Genomic DNA, 27,356 nt, shown 5'->3' with positions numbered 1-27,356 from the left:
TCATAAGTGGGAACCGGCCGGGCGTGAGGTAAGCACAAGCACAACTTGTTCGTCGTCCGCCATCTTGAATGAGTTTCCAGAACTCCTCCAACGTTACTGCGCTTGCGTATGCCTCATTTTCTTGTGCTTGATTCACATGTGGGAACGTAGCAAGCTTAGGCTGTCACGCTGTTTGAAATCAATGCCCTTTGAAATCATCCAATCAGCGAGGAGCAAACAGCAAACTGTCACGCTGTTTGAAATCAATGCCCTTTAAAATCATCCGATCAGCGAGAGCGTGACAGTTTTCAGTCGGCACACGAAAGTCCAGCTACGCATCCATCTAGCTTGGATCGCTGAATTTTTCGTTTTCATTTTAGGTTTGCCTGTAAAAGTTTTCGACAGATTTCAAATCAAATGGTACGAGATGACAGGTGGCACTTTCAACTTACCTGGTGCGTGGTTTGGAACCCGTGCGATGATGATTTGTTCGTGAATTTCGGCTCGGCGCTGGATCGGTCCGACTGGGAGCTTTCCTCCCTTGTCTCTCTTCTATTACACTCGAGTGGACGCCGAACCCTTCGAATCGCTAAAATCGCCGTCTTCAACCTCAAGAACGACAACACACAACATTTAAGGTTAAAATACGTTTATTTTAATGTTAAATGAGAATATTTATCGCAATCTAGTACGATAATATAAGGATTTTCGACATTCCAATACGTTTCCTCTATAAATTCAAACTCACAAACTAACCCCCAAGCGTAAGAAAACTAACCCTCAAACGTAAGAATTACAAACCCCAAAACGTAAGAAAACTAACCCCTAAAAGTAAGAATTACTAACCCCCAAACGTTAGAAAACTAACCCACAAAGGTAAGAGTCCCTAACTCCCAAACGTAAGAAAACTAACCCCCTAACGAAAGAATCCCTAACTCCAAAACCTGAAAAAACTAGCCCCCAAACGTAAGAGTTACTAACCCCCAAACGTAAAAAACTAACCCCAAAACATAAAAAGCCACAACCCCCAAAACGAAAGAAGACTAACCCCCAAACGTAAGAAAACTAACCCAAAACGTAAGAATTACTAACCCCAAAACGTACTAAAACTAACCCCCAAACGTAAGAATTACTAACCCCCAAACGTAAGAAAACTAACCCCCAAACGTAAGATTCCCTAACCCCCAAACGTAAGAAAAATAACACACAAACGTAAGAATCCCTAACCCCCAAACGTAGAAAACTAAGACTCCAAAACGTAATAATTACTAACCCCGAAAAGAAAAAAACTAACCCGAAACGTAAGATTTATTAATCCCCTAACGTAAGATTTACTAACCCCCAAAGGTAAGAATCCCGAACCCCTAAACATAAGAAAACTAACCCCAAACGTAAGACTTACTAACCCCCAAACGTAGAAGACCTAACCGCTAAACGTAAACATTCCTACCCCCAAACATAAGAATCCCTAACTCCCAAACGTAAGAATAACTAACACCCAAAAGTAAGAAAAACTAACCCCTAAACGTGAGAAAACTAACTCCCAAACGTAAGAATCCCTTACCCCAAAGCGTGAGAATTACTTATCCCCAAACATAAGTAATCTAACCCCAAAACGTAAGAACTACTAACCACAAACGTAAGAAAACTAACCCCCAAACGTAAAAAATCCCTAACCCCCAAACGTAAGAATTACTTACCCCGAAACGTAAGAAAACTAAACCCTAAACATAAGAATTACTAACCCCCAAACGTAAGAATCCCTAACCCTCAAACGTAAGAAAACTAATCCCACAAAAAAAAATTCCTCACCCCAAAAGGTAAGAACACTAACGCCCAAACGTAAAAGAACTAACCCCTAAACGTAAGAATTACTAACCCCAAACGTAAGAAAACTAACCCCCAAACGTAAGAATCCCTAACCCCCAAACGTAGGAATCCCTAACCCCCAAAACGTAAGAAAAATAACCCACAAACGTCAGAACCCCTAACCCCCAAACATAAGAATCCCTTACCCCCAAACGTAGAAGACTAAGACTCCAAAACGTAATAATTACTAACCCCGAAATGAAAAAAACTAACCCGAAACGTAAGATTTATTAATCCCCTAACGTAAGATTTACTAACCCCCAAACGTAAGAATCCCGAACCCCCAAAGATAAGAAAACTAACCCCAAACGTAAGACTTACTAACCCCCAAACGTAAGAAAACTAACCGCCAAACGTAAACATCCCTAACCCCAAATGAAAAAAACTAACTCCAAACGTAAGAATCCCTAACCCCAAAACGTAAGTATTACTTATCCCCAAACATAAGTAATCTAACCCCAAAAAGTAAGAATTACTAACCACAAACGTAAGAAAACAAACCCCCAAACGTAAAAAATCCCTAACCCCCAAACGTAGGAAAACTAACCCCCAAACGTAAGAATTACTAACCCCAAAACGTAAGAAAACTAACCCCCAACTTTAAGAATCCCTAATCCCTAAACGTAAGAAAACTAACAACCAAACGTAATAATTACTAACCCCAAAACGTAAGAATACCTAATCTCCAAACGTAAGAAAACTAACCCCAAAACGTTAAAATTACAAACCCCCAAACATACGATTTACTAACCCCAAAAGGTAAGAACACTAACGCCCAAACGTAAAAGGACTAACCCTTAAACGTAAGAATAACTAACCCCCAAACATAAGAAAACTAACCGCCAAACATAAACATTCCTAACCCCAAACGTAAAAAAACTAACCCCAAACGTAAGAATCCTAACTCCCAAACGTAAGAATAACTAACACCCCCAAAAAAGAAAAACTAACCCCTAAACGTGAGAAAACTAACTTCCAAACGTACGAATCCCTAACCCCAAAGCGTAAGAATTACTTATCCCCAAACATAAGTAATCTAACCCCCAAACGTAAAAAATCCTTAACCTCCCAACGTAGAAAAACTAACCCCCAAACGTGAGAATCCTTAACCCCCAAACGTAAGAAAACTAACCCCCAAACGTAAGAATTACTTACCCCGAAACGTAAGAAAACTAAACCCCAAACGTAAGAATCCCTAACCCTCAAAGGTAAGAAAACTAACCCCACAAAAGAAAATTCCTCACCCCAAAAGGTAAGAACACTAACGCCCAAACGTAAAAGCACTAACCCCTAAACGTAAGAATTAGTAACCCCCTAACGTAAGAAAACTAACCCCCAAACGTAGGAATTACACACCCCCAAACGTTAGAATTACTAACCCGCAAACGAAAGAATCCCTAACTCCCAAACGTAAAAAACTAAGACCCAAACATAAGAATCCCAAACCCACAAACGTAAGAAAACTAACAACAAAAGGTAAGAATCCCTAACCCCCAAACGTAAGAAAACTAACAACGAAAGGTAAAAATTACTAACCCCGAAACGTAATCTCCAAACGTAAGAAAACTAACCCCAAAACGTTAAAATTACCAACCCCCAAACGTAAGAAAACTAACCTCCAAACGTAAGAAAACTAACCCACAAACGTAAGAATCCGTAACCCCCAAACGTAAGAATTACTAATCCCCAAACGTAAAAACACTAACCCCCAAACGTAAGAACACTAACCCCCAAACGTAAGAACACTAACCCTTAAACATAAGAATTATTAACCCCCAAACGTAAGAAACCTAACTTCCAAGGGTAAGAATCCCTAGCCCCTAAAATCAAGAATCCCGAACCCCCAAACGTAAGAAAACTAACCCCTAAACGTAAGAATTACTAGCCCCCAAACGTAAGAAAACTAACCCCCAAAACTTAAGAATTATTAACTCCCAAACGTATAAAAAACTAACCCCCAAACGTAAGAATTACTAAACCCCAAACTTAAAAAAACTAAAAAATGATCGGGCATATACTAATGATGAAGGCAAATGAGAACCCAAGAATAGCTCTAACCTGGACACCAGAAGGAAAACGTAGGAGAGGTAGACCCAGAGAGACATGGAGAAGAACAGTTGAGAAGGAAAGAGGAGAACTTGGGTTCAATGGATGGACGGAAGCAAGTAACTGTGCCAGAAACCGTGACACTTGGAGAGAAAGAACGCAAGGCCCCATTTCCCTTAAAGGGAAAAGGACCAAATGATGATGAAACTTAAAAAAACTAAACCCCAAGCGTAAGAATTACTAACCCCCAAACATAAGAAAACTAACCTCCAAAGGTAAGAATTACTATCCCCCAAACATAAGAAAACTAACCCCAAAACGTAAAGATTCCTAAGCCCCAAACGTAAGAATTCCTAAATCCCAAACGTAAGAAAACTGTCCCCCAAACGTTAGAATTACTAACCCCAAAACGTAGGAATTCCTAACCCAACAACAAATTAAAACTAACCCCAAAACGTAAGAATTACTATCCCGCGAACAAAAAAATTACTAACCCCTAAACGGAAGAAAACTAACCCCCAAACGTAAGAATCCCTAACTCCCAAACGTAAGAAAACTAACCCCCAAACGTAAGAATTACTAAAAGCCAAACGTAAGAAAACTAACCCCCAAACGGAAGAAAACTAAACTCAAAACGTAAGAATCCCTTACCCCCAAACCTAAGAAAACTATTCCTCAAACATAAGAATTACTAACCCCCAAACGTAAAAAGACTAACCCCCAAACGTAAGAATCCCTAACCCCGAAACGTGAGAAAACTAACTATTAATCTTAAGAATTACTAACCCCAAACGTAAGAAAACTAACCCTCAAACGTAAGAATTACTAACCTCCAAAAGTAAGAAAACTAAACCCAAACGTACGAATCTCTAACCCTCAAACGTAAGAATTACTAACTCCCAAACGAAAGAAAACTAACCCCCACACGTAAGAATTACTAAGCCCTAAACGTAGGAAAACTAACCCACAGACGTAAGAATTACTAACCCCCAAACAAAAGAAAACTAACCCCCAAACCTGAGAATTACTAACTGCCAAACGTAAGAAAACTAACCCCCAAAAGTAAAAATTACTAACCCCGAAAGGTAAGGATACTAACCCCAACATGTGAGATTTACTAACCCCCAAAAGTAAGAAAACTAACCTCCAAACGTAAGAATCTATAACCCCCAAACGTAAAAATAACTAACCCGCAAACATAATAAACTAACCCCCAAAGGTAAGAATTACTAACCCCCAAATGTAAAAAAATAACCCCCAAACGTAAAAACACTAACCCACAAACGTAAGAATTACTAAGCCCTAAACATAACAAAACTAACCCCCAACCGTAAGAAATTCTAACCCCCAAACGTAATAATTACTGACCCCCAAACGTAAGAAAACTATCCCTTAAACGTAAGAATTATTAACCCCCAAACGTAAAAAATTTAACCACTGAACGTTAGAATCTCTAACCCCCAAACGTAAGAAAACTAACCCCCAAACGTAAGAATTACTAACCCCCAAACGTAAGAAATACTTATCCCCCAAAGGTAAGAAAACTAACCCCCCAACGTAAGAATCCCTAACCCCAAAACGTAAAAAAACTAGCCCCCAAACGTAAGAATTACTAACCCCCAAACGTAAGAAAACTAACCCCCAAACGTAAAAAAACTAACTCCCAAACGTAAGAATTATGAACACCCAAACGTAAGAATCCCGAACCCCAAAACGTAAGAATTACTTACCCCCAGACGTAAGGATCCTTAAATCCCAAACGTAAAACGTAAAAAACGTAAAACCATCAAACGTAATTATTAGTAACCCCCAAACGTAAAAAAAACTAACCCCCAGACGCAAAATTTACTAACTCCCAAACATTAGAAAACTAACCTCCAAGCGTAAGAATTACTAACCCCCAAATGTAAGAAAACTAACAACTAAACGTAAAAATCCCTAACTCTAAAACGCAAAAAACCAAACCCCCAAACATAAGAATTATTAACCCCCAAACGTAAGAATTACTAACCCCCAAACTTAAGTAAATTAACCCCCAAACGTAAGAATCCTTAACCTCCAAACGTAAGAAAATTAACCCTCAAAACGTAAGAATCCCTATCTCCCAAACGTAAGAAAACTAACCCCCAAACAAGTAAGAATCCCTAACCCTCAAACGTAAAACAACTAACTCCCAAACGTAAGAATTACGAACCCCCAAACGTAAGAATTACTAGCCCCCAAACGTGAAAAAACTAAACCTCAAACGTAAAAACTACTAACCCTCAAACGTAAGGATCCCTAACCCCAAAACGTAAGAAAACTAACCGCCAAAGGTTAGAATACCTAGCCCCCATACTTAAGACAACTAACCCCCAAACAAGTCAGAATCCCTAACCATCAAACGTAAGAAAACTAACTCCCAAACGTAAGAATTACTTATCCCCAAACGTAAGAATTACTAACCCCAAAAAGTAAGAAAACTAACCCCGAAGTGTAACAATTACTATTCCCCAAACATACAAAAACCAACCCCAAAACGTAAGGATCCTTAACCCCCAAACGTAAGACAACTAACCCCTAAACGTATGAATTACTAACCCCCAAATGTAAGAAAACTAACCGCTAATATAAACGTAGGAATCCCTAGCCCACAAACGTAAAAAAACTAACCCCAAAACGTAAGAAATACTATCCCCCAAACATAAGAGAAGTAACCCCAAAACATAAGGATCCCTAACCCCCAAACGTAAGAAAACTAACCTTAAAACGTAAAAAAACTAACCCCCAAACGTAAGAAATACTAACTCCCGAACGTAAGAAAATTAACCCCCAAACATAAAAATTACTAACTCCTAAACGTAAGAATTACAAACCCTAAAACGTAAGAAAACTAACCCCTAAAAGTAAGAATTACTAAACCCCAAACGTAAGAAAACTAACCCACAAAGGTAAGAATCCCTAACTCCCAAACGTAAGAAAACTAACCCCCAAACGTAAGAATTACTAACCCCCGAACGTAAAAAACTAACCCCAAAACATAAAAAGCCACAACCCCAAAACGAAAGAAGACTAACCCCCAAACATAAGAAAACTAACCCAACACGTAAGAATTACTAATACGTTTTGAGGTCTTAGTTTTCTACGTCTAGGGGTAAGGGATTCTTACTTTTGGGGGTTAGGGATTCTTACGTTTGGGGGTTAGTTTTCTTACGTTTGGGGGTTAGTTTTCTACGTTTGGCATGGGGGTTAAGGATTCTTACGTTTGGGGGTTATTTTTCTTACGTTTTGGGGTTAGGGATTCTTACGTTTGGGTGTTAGTTTTCTACGTTTGGGGGTTAGGGATTCTTACGTTTGGGGGTTAGTTTTCTTACGTTTGGGGGTTAGTAATTCTTACGTTTGGGGGTTACTTTTCTACGTTTGGGGGTTAGGGATTCGTACGTTTGGGGGTTAGTTTTAATACGTTTTGGGATTAATTACTAACCCCAAACGTAAGAATCCCTAACTCCCAAACGTAAGAATAACTAACCCCCAATAGTAAGAAAAACTATCCCCTAAACGTGAGAAAACTAACTCCCAAACGTTAGAATCCCTAACCCCAAAGCATAAAAATTACTTATCCCCAAACATAAGTAGTCTAACCCCCAAACGTAAGAATTACTAACCACAAACGTAAGAAAACTAACCTCCAAACGTAAAAAACCCCTAACCCCCAAACGTAAGAAAACTAACCCCAAATGTAAGAATCCTTAACCCCCAAACGTAAGAAAACTAACCCCCAAACGTAACAATTACTTACCCCGAAACGTAAGAAAACTAAACCCCAAACGTAAGAATTACTAACCCCCAAAGGTAAGAATCCCTAACCCTCAAAGGTAAGAAAACTAACCCCACAAAAAAAAATTCCTCACCCAAAAGGTAAGAACACTAACGCCCAAACGAAAAAGAACTAATTCCTAAACGTAAGAATTACTAACCCCCAAACTTAAGAAAACTAACATCCAAACGTAGGAATTACTAACCCCCAAACGTTAGAATTACTAACCCCCAAACGCGAAAGAATCCCTAGATCCCAAACGTAAAAATCTAACACCCAAGCATAAGAATCCCAAACCCACAAACGTAAGAAAACTAACAACAAAAGGTAAGAATCCCTAACCCCCAAACGTAAAAAAACTAACACCCAAACGTAAAAGAAACTAACCCCTAAACTTAAGGAAACTAACCCCAAACATAAGAATCCCTTACCCCTAAACGTAAAAATACTCACTCCCAAAACGTAAGAATTACTAACCCCAAAACGTAAGAAAACTAACCCCCAACTTTAAGAATCAATAACCCCTAAACGTAAAAAAACTAACAACCAAACGTAATAATTACTAACCCTGAAACGTAAGAATACATAATCTCTAAACGTAAAAAAACTAACTCCAAAACGTTAAAATTACAAACCCCCAAACGTAAGTAAATTAACCCCCAAACGTACGATTTACTAACCCCCAAACGTAAGAAAACTAACCCACAAACGTGAGAATCCCTAACCCCTAAACGTAAGAATTACTAACCCCCAAACGTAAGAATTACTAACCCCCAAACGTAAGAAAACTAACCCCCAAACGTAAGAATTATTAACCCCCAAACGTAAGAAAAGTAACTTCCAAACGTAAGAATCCCTAACCCCCAGAACTAAGAATCTCGAACCCTTAAACGTAAGAAACAAAACGCCCAGACATAAGGATTACTAACCCCCAAACGTAGGAAAACTAACCCCTAAACGTAAGAATCCCTAAACCCAAAACGTAAGAAAACTAATCCCCAAAGGTAAGAATTACTAAACCCCAAACATAAGAACAACTAACCTCCAAACGTAAGAAAACTAACCCCCAAACGTAAGAATCCCTAACCCCGAACCGTAACAAAACTAACCCCTCAACGTAAGAAATAGTTACCCACAAACGTAAGTAATGTGACCCCTAAACGTAAGAAAACTAACCACCAACCGTAAGAATCCCTAATCTTTCAACTTAGGAAAACTACCCCCAAAACGTAACAAAACCACCCTTGAAGAGTAAGAATCACTAAACCCCAAACGTTAGAAAACTAACCCCCAAAGGTAAAAATCCCTAGCCCCTAAACGTAAGAACCCCGAACCACCAAACATAAGAAAACAAACCCCAAACGTAAGACTTACTAACCCCCAAACGTAAGAAAACTAACCGCCAAACGTAAGAATCCCTAACCCCAAACGTAAAAAAACTAACCCCAAACGTGAGAATCCCTAACTCCCAAACGTAAGAATAAATAACCCCAAAAAGTAAGAAAAACTAACCCCTAAACGTGACAACACTAACCCCTAAACGTAAGAACTAATAACGCCCAAACTTAAAAAAACTAACGTTCAAACTTAAGAATTTTTAGCCCCCATACGTAAGAAAACTAATCCCCAAACGTAAGGATCCCTAACCCCCAAACGTAAGAAAACTAACTACCAAACGTAAGAATTACTAACCCCCAAACGTAAGAATTACTTACCCCCAAATGTAAGAAAACAAACCCCAAATCGTAACAATTACTATCCCTCAAACATAAGAGAACTAACCCCAAAACATAACGAACCCTAACCCCCAAACGTAAGTAAACTAACCTCCAAACGTAAGAATTCCTAACCCCCAAACATAAGAAAACTAACCCCCCAACATAACAATTACTAACCCCCAAATGTAAGAAAACTAACCCCCAAACGTGAAAAGTACTAACTCCTAAACGTAAGAAAACTAAACCCCAAACGTAAGAATTATCAACCCCCAAAGGTGAGAAAAGTAAGCCCCAAATGTAAGATTTATTAAGCCCCAAACGTAGAAAAACTAACCCCCAGAAGTTAGAATTACTAACCCCTAAACGTGAGAAAACTAACCCCCAAATGTAAGAATTACTAACCCCAAACGTAGGAAAACTAATACCCAAACTGAAGAATTACTAAACGACAAACGTAAGAAAACTAACCTCCAAAAGTAAGAATCCATGCCCCCAAAGGTAAGAATTACTAACCCGCAAACATAGGAAAACTAACCCCCAAAGGTAAGAATTACTAGCCAAAACCCAAGAAAACTAACCCTCAAACGTAAGAATCCTTTACCCCCCAACCGTAATAAAACTAAACCCCCAAGGTAAGAATTACTGACCCCAAAACGTAATAAAACTAACTTCCAAACGTATAAATTACTAATCCTTAAACGTAAGAAAACTAACCCCCAAACTTGAAAAAAACTAACCTTCAAACGTAAGAATAACTAACCCCCAAACGTAAGAAAACTAACCTCCAAACGTAAGAATAACTATCCCCCAAACATAAGAAAACTAACCCCCAAACGTAAGGATCCCTAACCCCCAAAAGTAATAATCCCTTTATCCCAAACGTAAGAAAACTGTTCCCCAAACGTTAGAATTACTAACCCCCAAACGTAAGAAAACCCCTTAACGGAAGAAAACTAACCCCTAAACATAAGAATCCCCAAATCCCAAACGTAAGAAAACTAACCCCCAAACGTAAAATGATTAACCCCCAAACGCAAAAATTACTAACTCCCAAACGTAAGAAAACCAACCCCCACACGTAAGAATTACTAACTCCCAAACGTAAGAAAACTAACCCACAAAAGTAAGAAAACTAAATTCAAAACGTAAGAATCCCTAATCCCCAAACGTAAGAAACCTAACCCCCAAATGTAAGAATCCCTAACCCCTAAACCTAAGAAAACTAACCCTCAAACATAAGAATTACTAACCCTCAAACGTAAGAAGACTAACCCCAAACGTAAGAATCCCTAACCCCAAAACGTAAGAAAACTAACCCTTAAACGTGCGAATTACTAACTCACAAAAGTAAGAAAACTAACCCCCAACCGTAAGAATAACTAACCCCCAAAGTTAAGAAAACTAACCTTCAAACTTGAGAATTAATAACCCCTAAACGTAACAATAACTATCTCCCAAACATAAGAAAACTAGCCCCCAAACGTAAGAAAACTAATCCTCAAACATAAAAATCCCTAACCCCAAGACGTAAGAAAACTAACCTCAAAGAGGGAAGAATTACTAACCCACAAACGTAAGAAAACTAACCTTCAAACGTAAGAATAACTATCCCCCAAACATAAGAAAACTAACCTCCAAACGTAAGGATCCCTAACCCCCAAACGTAAGAATCCCTTAATCCCAAACGTAAGAATTCTGTTCCCCAAACGTTAGAATTACTAACCCCCAAACGTAAGAAAACAAATTCCAAAACGTAAAATTACTATCCCCCAAACATAAGAATTACTAACCCCTTAACAGAAGAAAACTAACCCCCAAACGTAGAAATTACTAACCACCAAACGTAAAAAGATTAACCGCCAAACGCAAGAATTACTAACTCCCAAACGTAAGAAAACCAATCCCCAAACGTAAGAATTACTAACTCCCAAACGTAAGAAAACCCCTTAACGGAAGAAAACTAACCCCTAAACATAAGAATCCCCAAATCCCAAACGTAAGAAAACTAACCCCCAAACGTAAAATGATTAACCCCCAAACGCAAAAATTACTAACTCCCAAACGTAAGAAAACCAACCCCCACACGTAAGAATTACTAACTCCCAAACGTAAGAAAACTAACCCACAAAAGTAAGAAAACTAAATTCAAAACGTAAGAATCCCTAATCCCCAAACGTAAGAAACCTAACCCCCAAATGTAAGAATCCCTAACCCCTAAACCTAAGAAAACTAACCCTCAAACATAAGAATTACTAACCCTCAAACGTAAGAAGACTAACCCCAAACGTAAGAATCCCTAACCCCAAAACGTAAGAAAACTAACCCTTAAACGTGCGAATTACTAACTCACAAAAGTAAGAAAACTAACCCCCAACCGTAAGAATAACTAACCCCCAAAGTTAAGAAAACTAACCTTCAAACTTGAGAATTAATAACCCCTAAACGTAACAATAACTATCCCCCAAACATAAGAAAACTAGCCCCCAAACGTAAGAAAACTAATCCTCAAACATAAAAATCCCTAACCCCAAGACGTAAGAAAACTAACCTCAAAGAGGGAAGAATTACTAACCCACAAACGTAAGAAAACTAACCTCCAAACGTAAGAATAACTATCCCCCAAACATAAGAAAACTAACCTCCAAACGTAAGGATCCCTAACCCCCAAACGTAAGAATCCCTTAATCCCAAACGTAAGAATTCTGTTCCCCAAACGTTAGAATTACTGACCCCCAAACGTAAGAAAACAAATTCCAAAACGTAAAATTACTATCCCCCAAACATAAGAATTACTAACCCCTTAACAGAAGAAAACTAACCCCCAAACGTAGAAATTACTAACCACCAAACGTAAAAAGATTAACCGCCAAACGCAAGAATTACTAACTCCCAAACGTAAGAAAACCAATCCCCAAACGTAAGAATTACTAACTCCCAAACGTAAGAAAACCAACCCCCAAACGTAAGAATTACTAACTCCCAAACGTAAGAAAACTAACCCACAAAAGTAAGAAAACTAAATTCAAAACGTAAGAATCGCTAACCCCCAAACGTAAGAAAACTAACCCCCAAATGTAAGAATCCCTAACCCCTAAACCTAAGAAAACTAACCCTCAAACATAAGAATTACTAACCCTCAAACGTAAGAAGACTAACCCCGAACGTGAGAATCCCTAACCCTAAAACGTGAGAAAACTAACCCTTAAACGTAAGCATTACTAACTCACAAAAGTAAGAAAACTAACCCACAAAAGTAAGAAAACTAAATTCAAAACGTAAGAATCCCTAACCCCCAAACGTAAGAAAACTAACCCCCAAATGTAAGAATCCCTAACCCCTAAACCTAAGAAAACTAACCCTCAAACATAAGAAGACTAACCCCGAACGTGAGAATCCCTAACCCTAAAACGTGAGAAAACTAACCCTTAAACGTAAGCATTACTAACTCACAAAAGTAAGAAAACTAACCCTCAAACGTAAGAATTATTAACCCCCAAAGAAAAGAAAACTAACCCCCGAAAGTACAAATTCCTAACCCCCAAACGTAAGAATTACTAACTCCCAAACGTAAGAAAACTAACCCATAAACGTAAGAATAACTAAGCCCTAAACGTAGGAAAACTAACCCACCGACGTAAGAATTACTAACCCTCAAACGTAAAAACAACTAACCCCCAAACGTAAGAATTACTAACTCCCAAACGTAAGAAAACTAACCCCCAAACATAAGAATTACTCCCCCCCCCCCAAAAAAAGGAAACTAACCCCAACATGTAAGATTTACTAACCCTCAAACGTAAAAAAACTAACCCCAAAACGTAAGAATCTATAACCCCCAAACGTAACAATAACTAACCCGGGAACATAAGAAAATCAACCCCTAAAGGTAAGAATTACTAACCCCCAAACGTAATAACTAACCCGTGAACATAAGAAAACTAACCCCCCAAGGTAGGAATTAATACCCCCCAAACGTAAGAAAACTAACCCTTAAATAAAAAAAATTACTAACTCCCGAACGTAAGAAAACTAACCCCCAAACGTAAAACTTACCAACCCCCAAAAAACTAACCCGCAAACATAAGAATCCCTAACTCCAAACCGTAAAAAAACAAACCCCCAAACGCAAGAAATACTAACCCCCAAAAGTAAGAAAATTAACCGCCAAACGTAAGAATCCCTAACCTTAAAACGTAAGAAAACTAACCCCCAAATGTAAGAATTACTAACCCCCAAACGTAAGAAAAATAATCCCCAAACGTTACAAAACTAACTCCCAAACGTAATAATTATTAACCCCCAAACGTAAGAATTCCGAACCCCAAAACGTAAGAATCCCTAGCCCCGGAAGCGAAAGAATACTTAAATCCCAAACGTAAAAAAATTAACCATCAAACGTAATTATTAGTAACCCCCAAACGTAACAAAAACTAACCCCCAAACGTAAGAATTACTAACACCAAAACGTAAAAAAGCTAACCCCCAAACATAAAGATTACTAACCCTCAAACGTAAAAAAACTAACTTCCAAACGCAAGAATCCCTAACCCCCAAAACTAAGAATCCCAAACCCCCAAACGTAAGAAAACTAACCCCCAAACGTAAGGAATACTAACCCCCAAAAGAAAGAAAACTAACCCCCAAACTTTCTCTAACAATCTCTAACCCCAAAACGTAAGTAAACTAACCTTGAATAGGGAAGAATTACTAACCACCAAACGTAAAAAAATTATCCCCCAAACGTAAGAATTACTAACCCCCAAACGTAACTCGGAAAACTATCGTTCAAACTTAAGAATTACTAGCCCCCAAACGTTAGAATTAAAAAAAAAAAAAAACGTTAGAATTACTAACCTTCAAAGGTAAGAATACTAACAAACGTAACAATCTCTAACCCCAAAACGTAAGTAAACTAACCCCAAAAAGGGAAGAATTACTAACCCCCAAACGTAAGAACTAATAACCTCCAAACTTAAGCTAGAAACCTAACTTTACCAAACGTAAGAATTACTAACCCCCAAACGTAAGAATTACTTACCCCCAAATGTAAGAATTACTAACCCCCAAAGGTGAGAAAACTAAGCCCCAAATGTAAGATTTATTAAGCCCCAAACATAGGAAAACTAAACCCCAGACGTTAGAATTACTAACTCTTAAACGTAAGAAAACTAACCCCCAAATGTAAGAATTACTAACCCCAAACGTAGTTAAACTAATACCCAAACTGAAGAATTACTAAACCCAAACGTAAGAATCCATGCCCCCAAACGTAAGATTTACTAACCCGCAAACATAGGAAAATTAAACCCCAAAGGTACGAATTACTAGTCCCAAAACGTAAGAAAACTAACCCTCAAACGTACGAATCCTTAACCCCCAAACGTAACTAAACTAACCCCCAAAGGTAAGAATTACTAACGCCCAAACGTAAAAAAACTAACCTCCAAATGTAAGAATTACTATCCCCCAAACATAAGAAAACTGTCCCCCAAACGTTAGAATTACTAACCTCAAAACGTAAGAAAACGAACCCCAAAACGTAGTAATCCATAACCCACAAACAAAAGAAAACTAACCCCAAAAAGTAAGAATTACTATCCCCCGAACATAAGAATTAGTAACCCCTCAACGGAAGAAAACTAACCCCCAAACGTAAGAATCCCTAACTCCCAAACGTAAGAAAACTAACCCCCAAACGTAAGAAGTACTAACTCCCAAACGTAAGAAAACTAACCCCCAAACGGAAGAAAGCTAAACTCAAAACGTAAGAGTCCCTAACTCCCATACGTAAGAAAATTAACCCCTAAACGTAGGAATCCCTAACCCCCCTAAACCTAAGAAAACTATTCCTCAAACATAAGAATTACTAACCCCCAAACGTAAGAAGACTAACCCCCAAACGTAAGAATCCATAACCCCGAAACGTGAGAAAACTAACTATTAAACTTAAAAATTACTAACTCACAAACGTAAGAAAACTAACCCCCACACGTAAGAATTACTAAGCCCTAAACGTAGGAAAACTAACCCACAGACGTAAGAATTACTAACCCCCAAACGTAAGAATTGCTAACTCCCAAACGTAAGAAAACTAACCCCCAAACGTGAGAATTACTAATCCCCAAAGGTAAGGAAACTGACCCCAACATGTAAGATTTACTAACCCCAAACGTAAGAAAAGTAAACTCCAAACGTAAGAATCTATAACCCCCAAACGTAAAAATAGCTAACCCGTAGACATAAGAAAACTAACCCTCAAAGGTAAGAATTACTAACCCCCAAAAGTTAAAAAATTAACCCCCAAACGTAAGAATCCCTAACCCCCAAACGTAAAAGAACTAACCCACAAACTTACGAATTACTAAGCCCCAAACATAACAAAACTAACCCCAAAACGTAAAAATTACTAACCCCCAAACGTATGAATCCCTAACCCCAAAACGTAAAAAACTAACCCCCAAAACGTAAGAATTTCTGACCCCCAAACGTAATAATTACTGACCCCACAACGTAAGAAAACTATCCCTTAAACGTAAGAATTATTAACCCCCAAAAGTAAAAAATTTAACCACCGAACGTAACAATCTCTAACCCCCAAACGTAAGAACACCGAACCCCCAAACGTAAGAATAACTAACCCCCAAACGTAAAAAAACTAACCCCCAAACGTAAGAATTACTAACCCCCAAAAGTAAGAAAACCAACCCTTAAATGAAAAAATTACTAACTCCCAAACGTAAGAAAACTAACCCCCAAACGTAAGAATTACCAACCCCCAAAAAACTAACCCGGAAACGTAAGAATCTCTAACGCCAAAACGTAAAAAAACTAACCCCCAAACGTAAGAAATACTAACCCTTCAAAGGAAGGAAAATAAACCCCCAAACCTAAGAATCCCTAACCCCAAAACGTAAGAAAACTAATCCCCAAATGTAAGAATTACTAACCCCCAAACGTAAGAAAACTAGACCCCAAACGTACGAAAACTAACTTCCAAACGTAAGAATTATTAACCCCCAAACGTAAGAATCCCGAACCCCAAAACGTAGGAATCCCTAACCCCGGAAACGTAAGAATCCTTAAATCCCAAACGTAAAAAAACTAACCTACCAACGTAATTATTAGTAACCCCCAAACGTAAAAAAAAGTAACCCCCAAACGTAAAATTTACTAACTCCCAAACGTAAGAAGACTAACCCCCAAGCGTAAGATATACTAACCCCCAAATGTAAGAAAACTAACCCCCAAACGTAAAAATCCCTAACGCTAAAACGCAAAAAAAACAAACCCCCAAACATAAGAATTATTAACCCCCAAACGTAAGAATCCCTAACCTCCAAACGTAAGAAAACTAGCCCCCAAAACGTAAGAATCCCTATCTCCCAAACGTAACAAAAATAACCCCCAAACCAGTAAGAATTTCTAACCCTCAAACGTAAAAAAACTAACCCCCAAACGTAAAAATTACTAACCCCCAAACGTAAGAATCCCTAACCCCAAAACGTAAGAAAACTAACCGCCAAAGGTTAGAATTATAAACCCCCAAACGTAAAAATTATTAACCCCCAAGGGCCAGAAAATTACTAGCCTTTAAACTTAAGAAAACTAACCCCCAAAGGTAAGAATACCTAACCCCCAACGTAAGAAAACTAACCCCCAAACCAGTAAGAATCCCTAACCCTCAAACGTAAGAAAACTAACTCCCAAACGTAAGAATTAGTAATCCCCAACGTAAGAACTACTAACCCCAAAAAGTAAGAAAACTAACCCCGAAGTGTAACAATTACTAGCCCCCAAAAAGAAGAAAACTAACCCCAAAACGTAAGAATTACTATCCCCCAAACATACGAAAACTAACCCCCAAAACGTAAGAATCCCTATCTCCCAAACGTAACAAAAATAACCCCCAAACCAGTAAGAATTTCTAACCCTTAAACGTAAAAAAACTAACCCCCAAACGTAAAAATTACTAACCCCAAAACGTAAGAATCCCTAACCCCAAAACGTAAGAAAACTAACCGCCAAAGGTTAGAATTATAAACCCCCAAACGTAAGAAATTTAACCCCCAAACGTAAAAATTATTAACCCTCAAGGGCCAGAAAATTACTAGCCTTTAAACGTAAGAAAACTAACCCCCAAAGGTAAGAATACCTAACCCCCAAACGTAAGAAAACTAACCCCCAAACCAGTAAGAATCCCTAACCCTCAAACGTAAGAAAACTAACTCCCAAACGTAAGAATTAGTAATCCCCAAATGTAAGAACTACTAACCCCCAAAAAGTAAGAAAACTAACCCCGAAGTGTAACAATTACTAGCCCCCAAAAAGAAGAAAACTAACCCCAAAACGTAAGAATTACTATCCCCCAAACATACGAAAACTAACCCCCAAACGTAAGGATCCTTAACCTTTAAACGTAAGAAAACTAACCCCTAAACGTATGAATTACTAACCCCCAAACGTAAGAAAACTAACCCCTAAACGTAGGAATCCCTAGTCCACAAACGTAAGAAAACTAACTCCAAAACGTAAGAAATGCTATCCCCCAAACATAAGAGAAGTAACCTCAAAACATAAGGATCTCTAGCCTCCAATCGTAAGAAAACTAACCTTAAAACGTAAGAAAACTAACCCCCAAACGTAAGAATTACTAACCCCCAAACGTAAGAATTACTAAGCCCCAAACGTAAGAAAATTAACCCCCAAACGTAAGAAGCCTTAACGCCCAAACGTAAGAAAACTAACCCCCAAACATAAGATTTACTAACTCCTAAACGTAAGAAAACTAACCCCCAAACGTAAGATTCCCTAACCCCAAAACGTAAAAAAACTATCGCCCAAAGTTAAAGTGCCCCTAACCCTTCAATTTGTTTTCTTTTGGTAGATTTCCATATCTGTGAAGAACTCATTTTCGAAAATTTTTTTTAGAAGTATTGAATCCTTTTTATTTTACGAGCGCTAAAAGTTACTGAAATTTTTCAATTTTTGCGCGCTTTAAGCCCCGCTAGAAAAATTTTTGTCTCGTGGGCTCATTAAGAACGAGCCAATGAGAAGCGCCCGATATTTGACACTTTCTTAGCTGTGACGTAAGAAAAGGACACCAGAAGGATTCAGAAGGAATCTTATGCATACTGATTCCTTTCTCTATATTTCGAGAGTTGCTGCATCCAAAAACCACAGATTTTTCAACCATTTTCTCTGTTTACAATTGAAGCATTACCGCGAATCTTCGGATATTTTTGCACGATGTCGTTTTCTTACGTCACGCTCCATATTTGGCCGAGTAGGGGACTAATGCGAACGATAGGTGAAAATATCGACAAGACTGCCTTCACTTCTAGCGCCCGTAAAAAATAAAAGGATTCGATATTTCGCAAAAAATTTTTCGAAAATGAGTTCTTGAAAGATATGGAAATCTACCAAAAGAAAACAAATTGAAGGGTTAGGGGCACTTTAAGAATTATTAACCCCCAAACGTAAAAAAACTTACACCTAAACGTAAGAATCTCTAACCCCCAAACGTAAGAAAACTAACCCCTAAACGTAAGAATCCCGAACCCCCAAACGTAAGAATTACTAACTCCCAAACGTAAAAAAACTAACACCTAAACGTAAGAATTATTAACTCCTCAAACACAAGAAAACTAATCCCCAAACGTAAGAATTACTTACCCCCAAACGTAAGAAAACTAACCCCCAAACGTAAGAATTACTAACCCCCAAACGGAAGAAAACTTACCCCCAAACGTAAGAATCCCTAACCCAAGAGGTAAGAAAACTAACCCCCAAGTGTAAGAATTACTAACCCCGAAACGTAAGAAAACTAACCCCCAAACGTAAGAATTATTAACCCCGAAACGTAAGAAAACTAATCCCCAAACGTAAGAAAACTAACCCCCAAATTTAAGAATTACTAACCCCCAAACGGAAGAAAACTAACCCCCAAGCTTTGAATCCCTAACCCCAAAACGTAAGAATTATTAACCCCCAAACGTAAGAAAACTAACCCCTAAACGTACGAATTATTAACCCCCAAACTTAAGAAAACTAATCCCCAAACGTAAGAATCCCTAACCCCCAAATGTAAGAATTACTAACCCACAAACGTAAGAAAACTAACCCACAAATGCTTGAATTACTAACCCCCAAACGTAAGAAAACTAACCCCCAAATGTAAGAATTACTAACCCCCAAACGTAAGAAAACTAACCCACAAACATAAGAATTACTAACCTTTAAAGGTAAGAATCCCTAACCTTCAAACGTAAGAAAACTAACCCCCAAACGTAAGAAAACTAATCCCCAAAGGTAAGAAAACTAACCCCCAAGCGTAAGAATTAGTTACCCCGAAACGTAAGAAAACTAGCCCCCAAACGTAAGAATTACTAACCCCCAAACGTAAGAAAACTAATCCCCAAACATAAGAATTAGTTACCCCGAAACGTAAGAAAACTAACCCCCAAACGTAAGAATTACTAACCCCCAAACGTAAGAAAACTAATCCCCAAAGGTAAGAAAACTAACCCCCAAACGTAAGAATTACTAACCCCCAAACGTAAGAAAACTAACCCACAAACATAAGAATTACTAACCTTTAAAGGTAAGAATCCCTAACCTTCAAACGTAAGAAAACTAACCCCCAAACGTAAGAAAACTAATCCCCAAAGGTAAGAAAACTAACCCCCAAAAGTAAGAATTACTAACCCCCAAACGTAAGAAAACTAATCCCCAAAGGTAAGAAAACTAATCCCCAAACGTAAGAATTACTAACCCCCAAACGTAAGAAAACTAATCCCCAAACATAAGAATTAGTTACCCCGAAACGTAAGAAAACTAACCCCCAAACGTAAGAATTACTAACCCCCAAACGTAAGAAAACTAATCCCCAAAGGTAAGAAAACTAACCCCCAAACGTAAGAAAACTAATCCCCAAAGGAAGAAAACTAACCCCCAAACATAAGAATTAGTTACCCCGAAACGTAAGAAAACTAATCCCCAAACGTAAGAATTATTAACCCCCAAACGTAAGAAAACTAGCCTCCAAATGTAAGTTACTAACCCCCAAACGTAACAACAACGAATAGCTTACATTCTCTCCCACTCCTATTTATCGACGCTTTTTGGCAATTTTGAATCGCGCCTATTGGCCGAAGCGATTTTTTTTTTCAGTGTTTTCGCCCTAAATGAAAGCTATTGAAAAAATGTTTGACCTTTTTTTCCTTAATTTGTAGTGGTTTACCCCAGTTCTCTTGTTTGTGAGTTTTTTTTTTCTGTGTTTTCTCATTGGACAAAACACGTCACGTTGCTTTAATCGGAAGGTGGGTATCAGATGATAATAGTCAAAAGGGCGGGGTGGGGGGAGGGGGGGGGGGACCTAAGAGGTAACAAATCAGTTAACACTTCCTTTGATGCTTTTCGGCTCAATACCTTAAAAGGTACCATTATATCTCTGACGGAAGACATTTTAGATTAAGCACCCTTAGGGGTCTTAGCTAGGGGTACCAACCACGAATTAAAATTTTAACTCCTCCTAAAAGGCACGATGATCACCCCCGTCACTTTTATATGGGAGTTCCCGCCCCCCCCTCCCCTGGGTAGTTTTAGTTAGAAAGATAGCGTGACATTGGGTTAGGGAAAAAATAAAAGAAAAAAAAAATCGGCCATTTCTTGAATCGGCGGTCACGCTACTGCGTGACAACTATTAGTTCCCAATCCCTCACTGATTTCCGTTCTATTTTGTCCTGGGAACTAGAACGTGTTTAGTTCGCCAATTGACAGTCTCGCCAATTTCTTCTGTTTGGGTCAGTTTTACACAAAACAGGTAAGAAAATTTTTCTATTTTAGAAAATCGGTATAAGTTAAGTTAGAAGTTAGAACTGATATTTTACACCAGCCGAGCTGGCTCGGTTTTGCAGAGATCTCACCCCGTGTGCTTTAATACCAAAACAGCAAAGAAAAAGTCAACAATCCGGTGTATGACCGTTTGCCCTCAAATGTCAAACACCGGCAGACCTGCAGTCTTCTTCTGCAGTCAGCATTTAATTTCATTCTAGCCACATTGTCTTTTAGATGCAACTTAAATTTCTCGATCTTTGAACGGAGTAGAGTGTGCATGCCTAGAGAGGTAGTGTGCATGGAGTGTGTCTACCTAATTAGTTCTTATTCTTATTTTAAATTTTCTGTTATTTGCAAAAAGTATGTGTGAAAAATAACGATTGATGCAGTCAACCTATTTACTTTGTTGTAGGAAAATGGATAAAGGAATGTTATACAAAGTTAATGATGAAAATGTTGTCCACTTTTTCTTTGAAAAACCTGGATTCCCATCTGGAAATTTCAAACAGGTTGGTTATAGTGTTGCTAAATAAGAATACCATTCTTGTATTTTGCATCCTATGTCTTACATGACTTGTATGCTCAAGCTTCTTACTTTGATTACAAGGGCCTGTCCGTGTCAGTAGGATCAATGCCTAAGGGAGGAATGGGTGACTCCTTGGAATTTTTGGTGGGAGGGGAAGGGGGTTGCAGCTCAGTTCTTCATCACCAGACCCTATTTGAGATCAAAATATGTAATTTTCCAGATCTGTTGCATACTTCACACTTTTCTTGTGCTACAGAAAAAATTAAAAGAATTAAGAAAGAGAGGCTGTTTACATGCAGTTTGGATCTCGTAGTGTTGGAGTACTGGGGTGGAGTTTAAGAATGATTTAATTTGATTTTTAATTAGTTTTTGCATGCATGTGAGCACTTAAGTTAACATGCCTCAATGCATGCGCTTTGTAAGCTGTTTCACCCATACTTGCTCTCAAGGATTCATGGAGTATTTTCCAGTTTTTGTGCAGTTAATTTGTAAATTAAACATAGACTCCAAGAAACCTTGCTTTTATATATTAATTGGCCAGCTTATTCATCCTTTTGTAATTAGTCATAATTTTTTTTTAATTCTTTTTTATTTTAATGCAACACACAAAAACTAGTTATGATAAAAATTATTAATTCTTACAATTTACACTTCTTACATCAATTAATTGGTCGTTATAATAATTATAACAATTAATTCCCTTGGCAACAAGCAGATAAAGGTCTGTTGTGTCTGTTCCAGATATTAAGCAAGTATGTCAATGGCCTGCTAAACACCAAAGGTGGAGTGTTGGTATTTGGAGTGGAACCTGGGACCTGTAAGTAAAATGTTGTAATTTTACAGTCAAACTTGATTTTCATTTGTCTGTAACTTTGAAAACTTCCTCTGTCAGCAACATTGTCATTTTGACTGACAGTTTGTTCAGAGCAATTGGCAGTTTTACAGTATTACAGTGAAAATATAAAGACTCCTGCATTCACTGGAGATTGTACTTGTCTATCAAAAGGACGTAAAAGCAGCAATTTTGTAACAATCTTAATGAAGAGAACAAGACCTTTAAATTTGAAAGACATGTTTTTGCAACTCCTGTGCCATCGTCAGTTTACGGATGGAATAACATACCATTGTTATTCTAATTTGCCACTATATATTCATCAAATGAATGTAATTCCATCCGTAACCTGACAATGGCACAGGAGTTGCCGAAACATGTCTTTCGAATTTAAAAGTCTTGTTCTCTTCATTAAGATTGTGCTATCCGCTCTCTATTATATAAATGTTTTATTGTCAGTTGCCATGCATCTGTGCTACTTTAACTGTATCCATTTAGATATTAAGTTTATTTTAGTGTGAGTAATACATGGTGGCACTAGTACTGTTGATCATCAAACAGACAATTCTATAATAGCTTTGTTTTATTTCACTCTCTCTCCTCTTAAAACATTAAAACATCTCCAAACATTAAACTAATAGTGATTAAAAATTTCTTCTTACATTGTAGGTAAGATTGTCGGGTGTAATTTGAATTCAAGGGAGCAGGAGGATCTTTATAAGCTTGAGGTGGATCGTGAAATTAGGGGAATGCGTCCAACTGTATCACCAAGTTTGTGCAGGTAAGGTGTAACATTTTAAATGGGTGGATCCAGAAAATCCAGAAAGAGGGGAGCCAAAGAAATTATGGCAAGAGCACACGCCACATTTCAACGTCAAAATTTGGTTTGACGGTTTATCACCTGACACAATTTGAGTTCAGTCAAAACTGTCACTCAGTGAGTCGTGTGTTGTGTTTTGTTAATTAAAATTGTTATCTCAAGATGATTGTTTTCATTTTGTTTTTACATAGATTTGTAATCACTTGGTTGGAGCATTCTCCTCTTGTCGTGATGGAAATTAAAATTGGCGCTGGACCAATTGGGGAAATGTTCATGAACATTTCTGAAGAGGTAAAAGTTGAGAGAAAAGAAAGGGACCGAAGAAATTAATTATTAAAGACAATCTCAGACTAGGCAATGTTTTCAGAAGCGTGTCTTGAAATGGCTAATACCAGGGATTGTAGCAGTAGCCCATTTTACAGTTGTGTCCTTAAAGTGACCTGGTTTTGGATTCTAAGCGAGGCTGGGGCTGACCTTGTTTTGATAGAAACCTCACTGCTTTTCATATGTAGATCATGCAAATCTTATGCTAACTAGTTTGCATTAACATATGAAAAGGAGTAAAGTCTGTATCAAAACAAGGTCACCCCCAACCTCGCTTCCAATCCAAGGCCAGGTCACTAAGCACACAACTGTAACATGGCCAATTATCAGGAAACTTGTTAAATTTTGCAACATTTGGTCCATCCAATTGTCTCATAATCTAATTGTTAAATATAATGTCATTGTTAAAGAATAGCATAATAAAAGCTCGTTGATATTTATGTTTTCTATAGGTGTATGTTGTCAGGAAAAGGAAACTCTTTGGTCCCCTAATTCCTCAGGAGATCAAAGACCTTGTAATTGCCAAATATAGGGAGGTGAGTCTTTCAATCATTTATTCTTGGACGTAACGGGAAGATCCCCAGCTTAGCTTTTACAGGAAGTGCTGGCAGCAACTCTTTTGTTTTAGTTGTAATGGTAAAAGTTCTTCTCTATCCATCATCATCATCATCATCATCATTTTTTCAAGGAAACATAACGCGAATCTAACGTTTGCTGTTTGTCGTAATGCGATTCTAAATCTCTGTGTTGTCGTGAGGGGTGACCTCGCAATTTGCTTAGCGCAAATTCAGAGAAAACGTTTTCATCCTCCAAAACACTCTTCTATATCAATCCAAAGAAACCATGACACAAAAGATATGTCCTAGAATGGTATCATCAATAACATTACTCAAACATTGTTAATCATTGAATGTCTTTTTTATATTATTATTTTACAGGAAGTTGCATCAACGGCCAGTCTCCTCAGCCCAGCTATCTCAAGGACTGCACCTTCTGAATTAGAAGATGGCGAAATTGAGAATGCATAAGAAAGAAATTGACATATGAGCTGGTCATATCTCGGGAATGATATAGATTCTCGACCAGAAGGTCTTCTTTTGAAATGCTGGTTCTTATTAGTTTGTTTACCAACTTGACATAGTACATTTAAAGTTCTTTAATGTGCATTCTTTGTCCGATGGAGGAGTAGCAGTCGTGTGGTTCACCTTTTAAGCCCCATCATTTTGATCAGTCACCTTGTTAAGGCATCAAACGTCACACAACCACCTACTGCATAGTCTCCCTCGCAGCCATTTTGTGTCTCGTCACGCAACGCTCCTCCCATCCCACAGGAGCGTTGCGTGACGAGACAACGGCTGCGAGGGAGACTGCCTTCTCCAGTCCTAACGTGTATGCTCAACGAAATTACTCAATTCTGATTGGTCGAGAGTTGTACAAGTCATCCCATATTGTACTCTGTAGGAGTATCTATTATGTTGCCATGGCCACGGCGCGTGAGCACAGCGAAACATGGTAAAATGGCCGTTCATAAGTAAGGTGGCGTAAAGGATAAAAACCAACACGAATTGACTAGAGAAGGTCAAAGTTTTTAAATACAGTCAACTCTTGTTATAGCAGACACCCTCGGAACATCGTTTAGTGTACGTAATAGCGAGAGTCCGTAATATCGGGGTGTGAGGCGGCCCGGGGCTTGAGATTCCAGTTATTTATGAGTTATGTGGCGAACCAAAATATCTTCTAAGACTTGACAAGGTTATCAAAAGTAGCCAATCAACTAAGCAGTCATTGGGAATTGAGGTGAGGGCTTGGTCTCTCCTAAAGAGTCTGAAAGGAAAAGGCATAAGCTGAAGTGAAAAAGCAGAGTCTGTCGTACGAGCCATTTTAATAAGAGATTGGTGCGAAAATAAATTAAACATTCCAGAAATGTTTTGAAGTGTGTTTTGACAAATGACGAACATCACACTGCAATTTATGGTACATGCAAAGTTCATGGTGTGGGTCAAAACAATAAAATTGTTATATGTTTGTACCACGAAAGTGTCCGTAATTCCGTAATAGCGGGAGTCAGTTTCAGTCACTCAGATTCCGTCAAACCCCTATATAGCTTTCGCCGGGGATCTGGATTTTGTCCGTAATAGTGTGTGTCCGTAATAGCGGGGTGTCCGCAAGGCGAGAGTTGACTGTATACCGTTAAAATCTTTCATGGTCTATCAATGGTGCTATAAATATGGCTAAAATCTTACAAACTGCAAGGGGCTGGTGGGACCCTACAGTGGACAAGCTGTACTCTTTAAACTGTGCGTCTTGCTACTGAAACCGTGTGGTTCATGGCCACCTGTAGTCTCAGTCTGCCCAGTTTTTTCGTCTTACTTTCTGTCTATGCTCTGCCAAGCTTGTAGATACGGAGACTTTGTTTTAAGTTTCTCAATTTCTTGAACATTGCAAGAATTTGACTGAGTAGTTTTGCCAGAGTTTTGCCATTTCTGAAGGGCATTGAGAAAAGGCATTAAATAAAATATAACCTTTTTACTGTGATCAACCATGTCAGGTTAAGTCAAAGGCCGTTCTTGAAAAAAAAAAAAAAACAAGCTGTAAAAAGTGTTAATATTGAAACGGTGTAATATTAATGTAAAAAGAAAAAAATTATACATAAATGTTATTTTATATTTACCTAATAAAACAAAATTATCAGATGTCTTCTTTACCTTATTTCATTCTTACAATTTTTATTGCCGTTTTCCCGAAAATGATTGCTCCTTCGATGGATTGTTGACATTTTTAAGGGAATCAGGTCGTCACTCGAAGAGCTCTGTGAAAGCCTTTGCTATTTCTCTGTTTTTGGCTATTTAGTAAACACTTATTACTGTGCCATGTAATGAAAATGTGCCACATTTGTGACTACAACAACTCCAGATGCTCCCTATCGCCTCTTGATGTCTGGTGACATCAATCCTAGCCCGGTAACGGTTTCTGCTTCAAGTGCTGGTAAGAGCAATTGCCTTGTGATAAATGTCAGAAGCTTAAAAAGTTATCACAAAGACAGCACAACAAACTCGCAACCCGTGTGTAACCTCCATGGCTTCTAGGACCTGCTGTACGCCGAAAACTCTGACGTTATATGCGTCAATGAGACATGATTGAACCAAAATATCAGCAACTCTGAGAGAGATCGGTCTGATCTACTTGGTGGTGGAGTTCATATCGCCCCAAAGTGGCCCTGTATTCTGTAGTTGCTCCCAGCCTCCTTCACAGCTGTCAAAGAATTTAAACCTGAATCGAAAGCCGAGCTACAACAGCTCCATATCATTTTTGCCGAAATTGCTACGCTTACTAGTCAAAGAATTTTATTCTGTTTTTGCTATAGGCCACCCAATGAAGACCCAAGTTGGGAGGATGTATTCGATAATTTTCTGCATGAAGTTTGTGACCAGTTCGACAATATGGTAACTTGGTTGACTTTAATTTGCCAGACATCCTCTGGGACTCCATTGACAGCGCATCGGGTGTAAACGAACTAGCCTTTATTGAAGCTGACTGATTCCAAATAGCATACAATTGCTGATCGAGTCTCGAAGCCAATATCAAAGTTCTTAAAAGTCTTTCTCGCTGGC

General features: G+C 38.3%; 1 protein-coding gene across 3 annotated transcripts; it reads left to right on the top strand.

Moving 5' to 3' along the window:
* Positions 1-26,436, top strand: LOC146485461 (schlafen-like protein 1). 3 transcript variants are annotated; one of them, XR_014863397.1, is made up of 9 exons: positions 1-617; positions 21,161-21,229; positions 21,656-21,752; positions 22,511-22,586; positions 23,271-23,382; positions 23,613-23,712; positions 24,198-24,281; positions 24,684-25,021; positions 25,108-26,436. XR_014863397.1 is itself a non-coding variant. In XM_085103506.1 (8 exons), the coding sequence occupies exons 1-8, from the start codon at positions 397-399 to the stop codon at positions 24,771-24,773; spliced, it is 849 nt and encodes a 282-aa protein (XP_084959632.1). In that variant the 5' UTR covers positions 1-396; the 3' UTR covers positions 24,774-26,436. The 3 variants fall into 3 exon arrangements, 2 of the variants coding, with proteins under 2 accessions (XP_084959632.1, XP_084959633.1); XM_085103506.1 differs by having other exon boundaries at positions 24,684-26,436; XM_085103507.1 differs by lacking the exons at positions 1-617; positions 21,161-21,229 and adding an exon at positions 21,271-21,532 and having other exon boundaries at positions 24,684-26,436.
* The last annotated feature ends 920 nt before the right edge of the window (positions 26,437-27,356 follow it).

This window comes from Pavona decussata, unplaced genomic scaffold, assembly GCF_977016875.1.
Source record: "Pavona decussata unplaced genomic scaffold, jaPavDecu1.1 SCAFFOLD_26, whole genome shotgun sequence".
NCBI classification, from domain to species: Eukaryota; Metazoa; Cnidaria; class Anthozoa; order Scleractinia; family Agariciidae; genus Pavona; species Pavona decussata.
The sequence above is the reverse complement of the archived record's forward strand: the minus strand, read 5'-3'. Positions and strand labels throughout refer to the sequence as shown.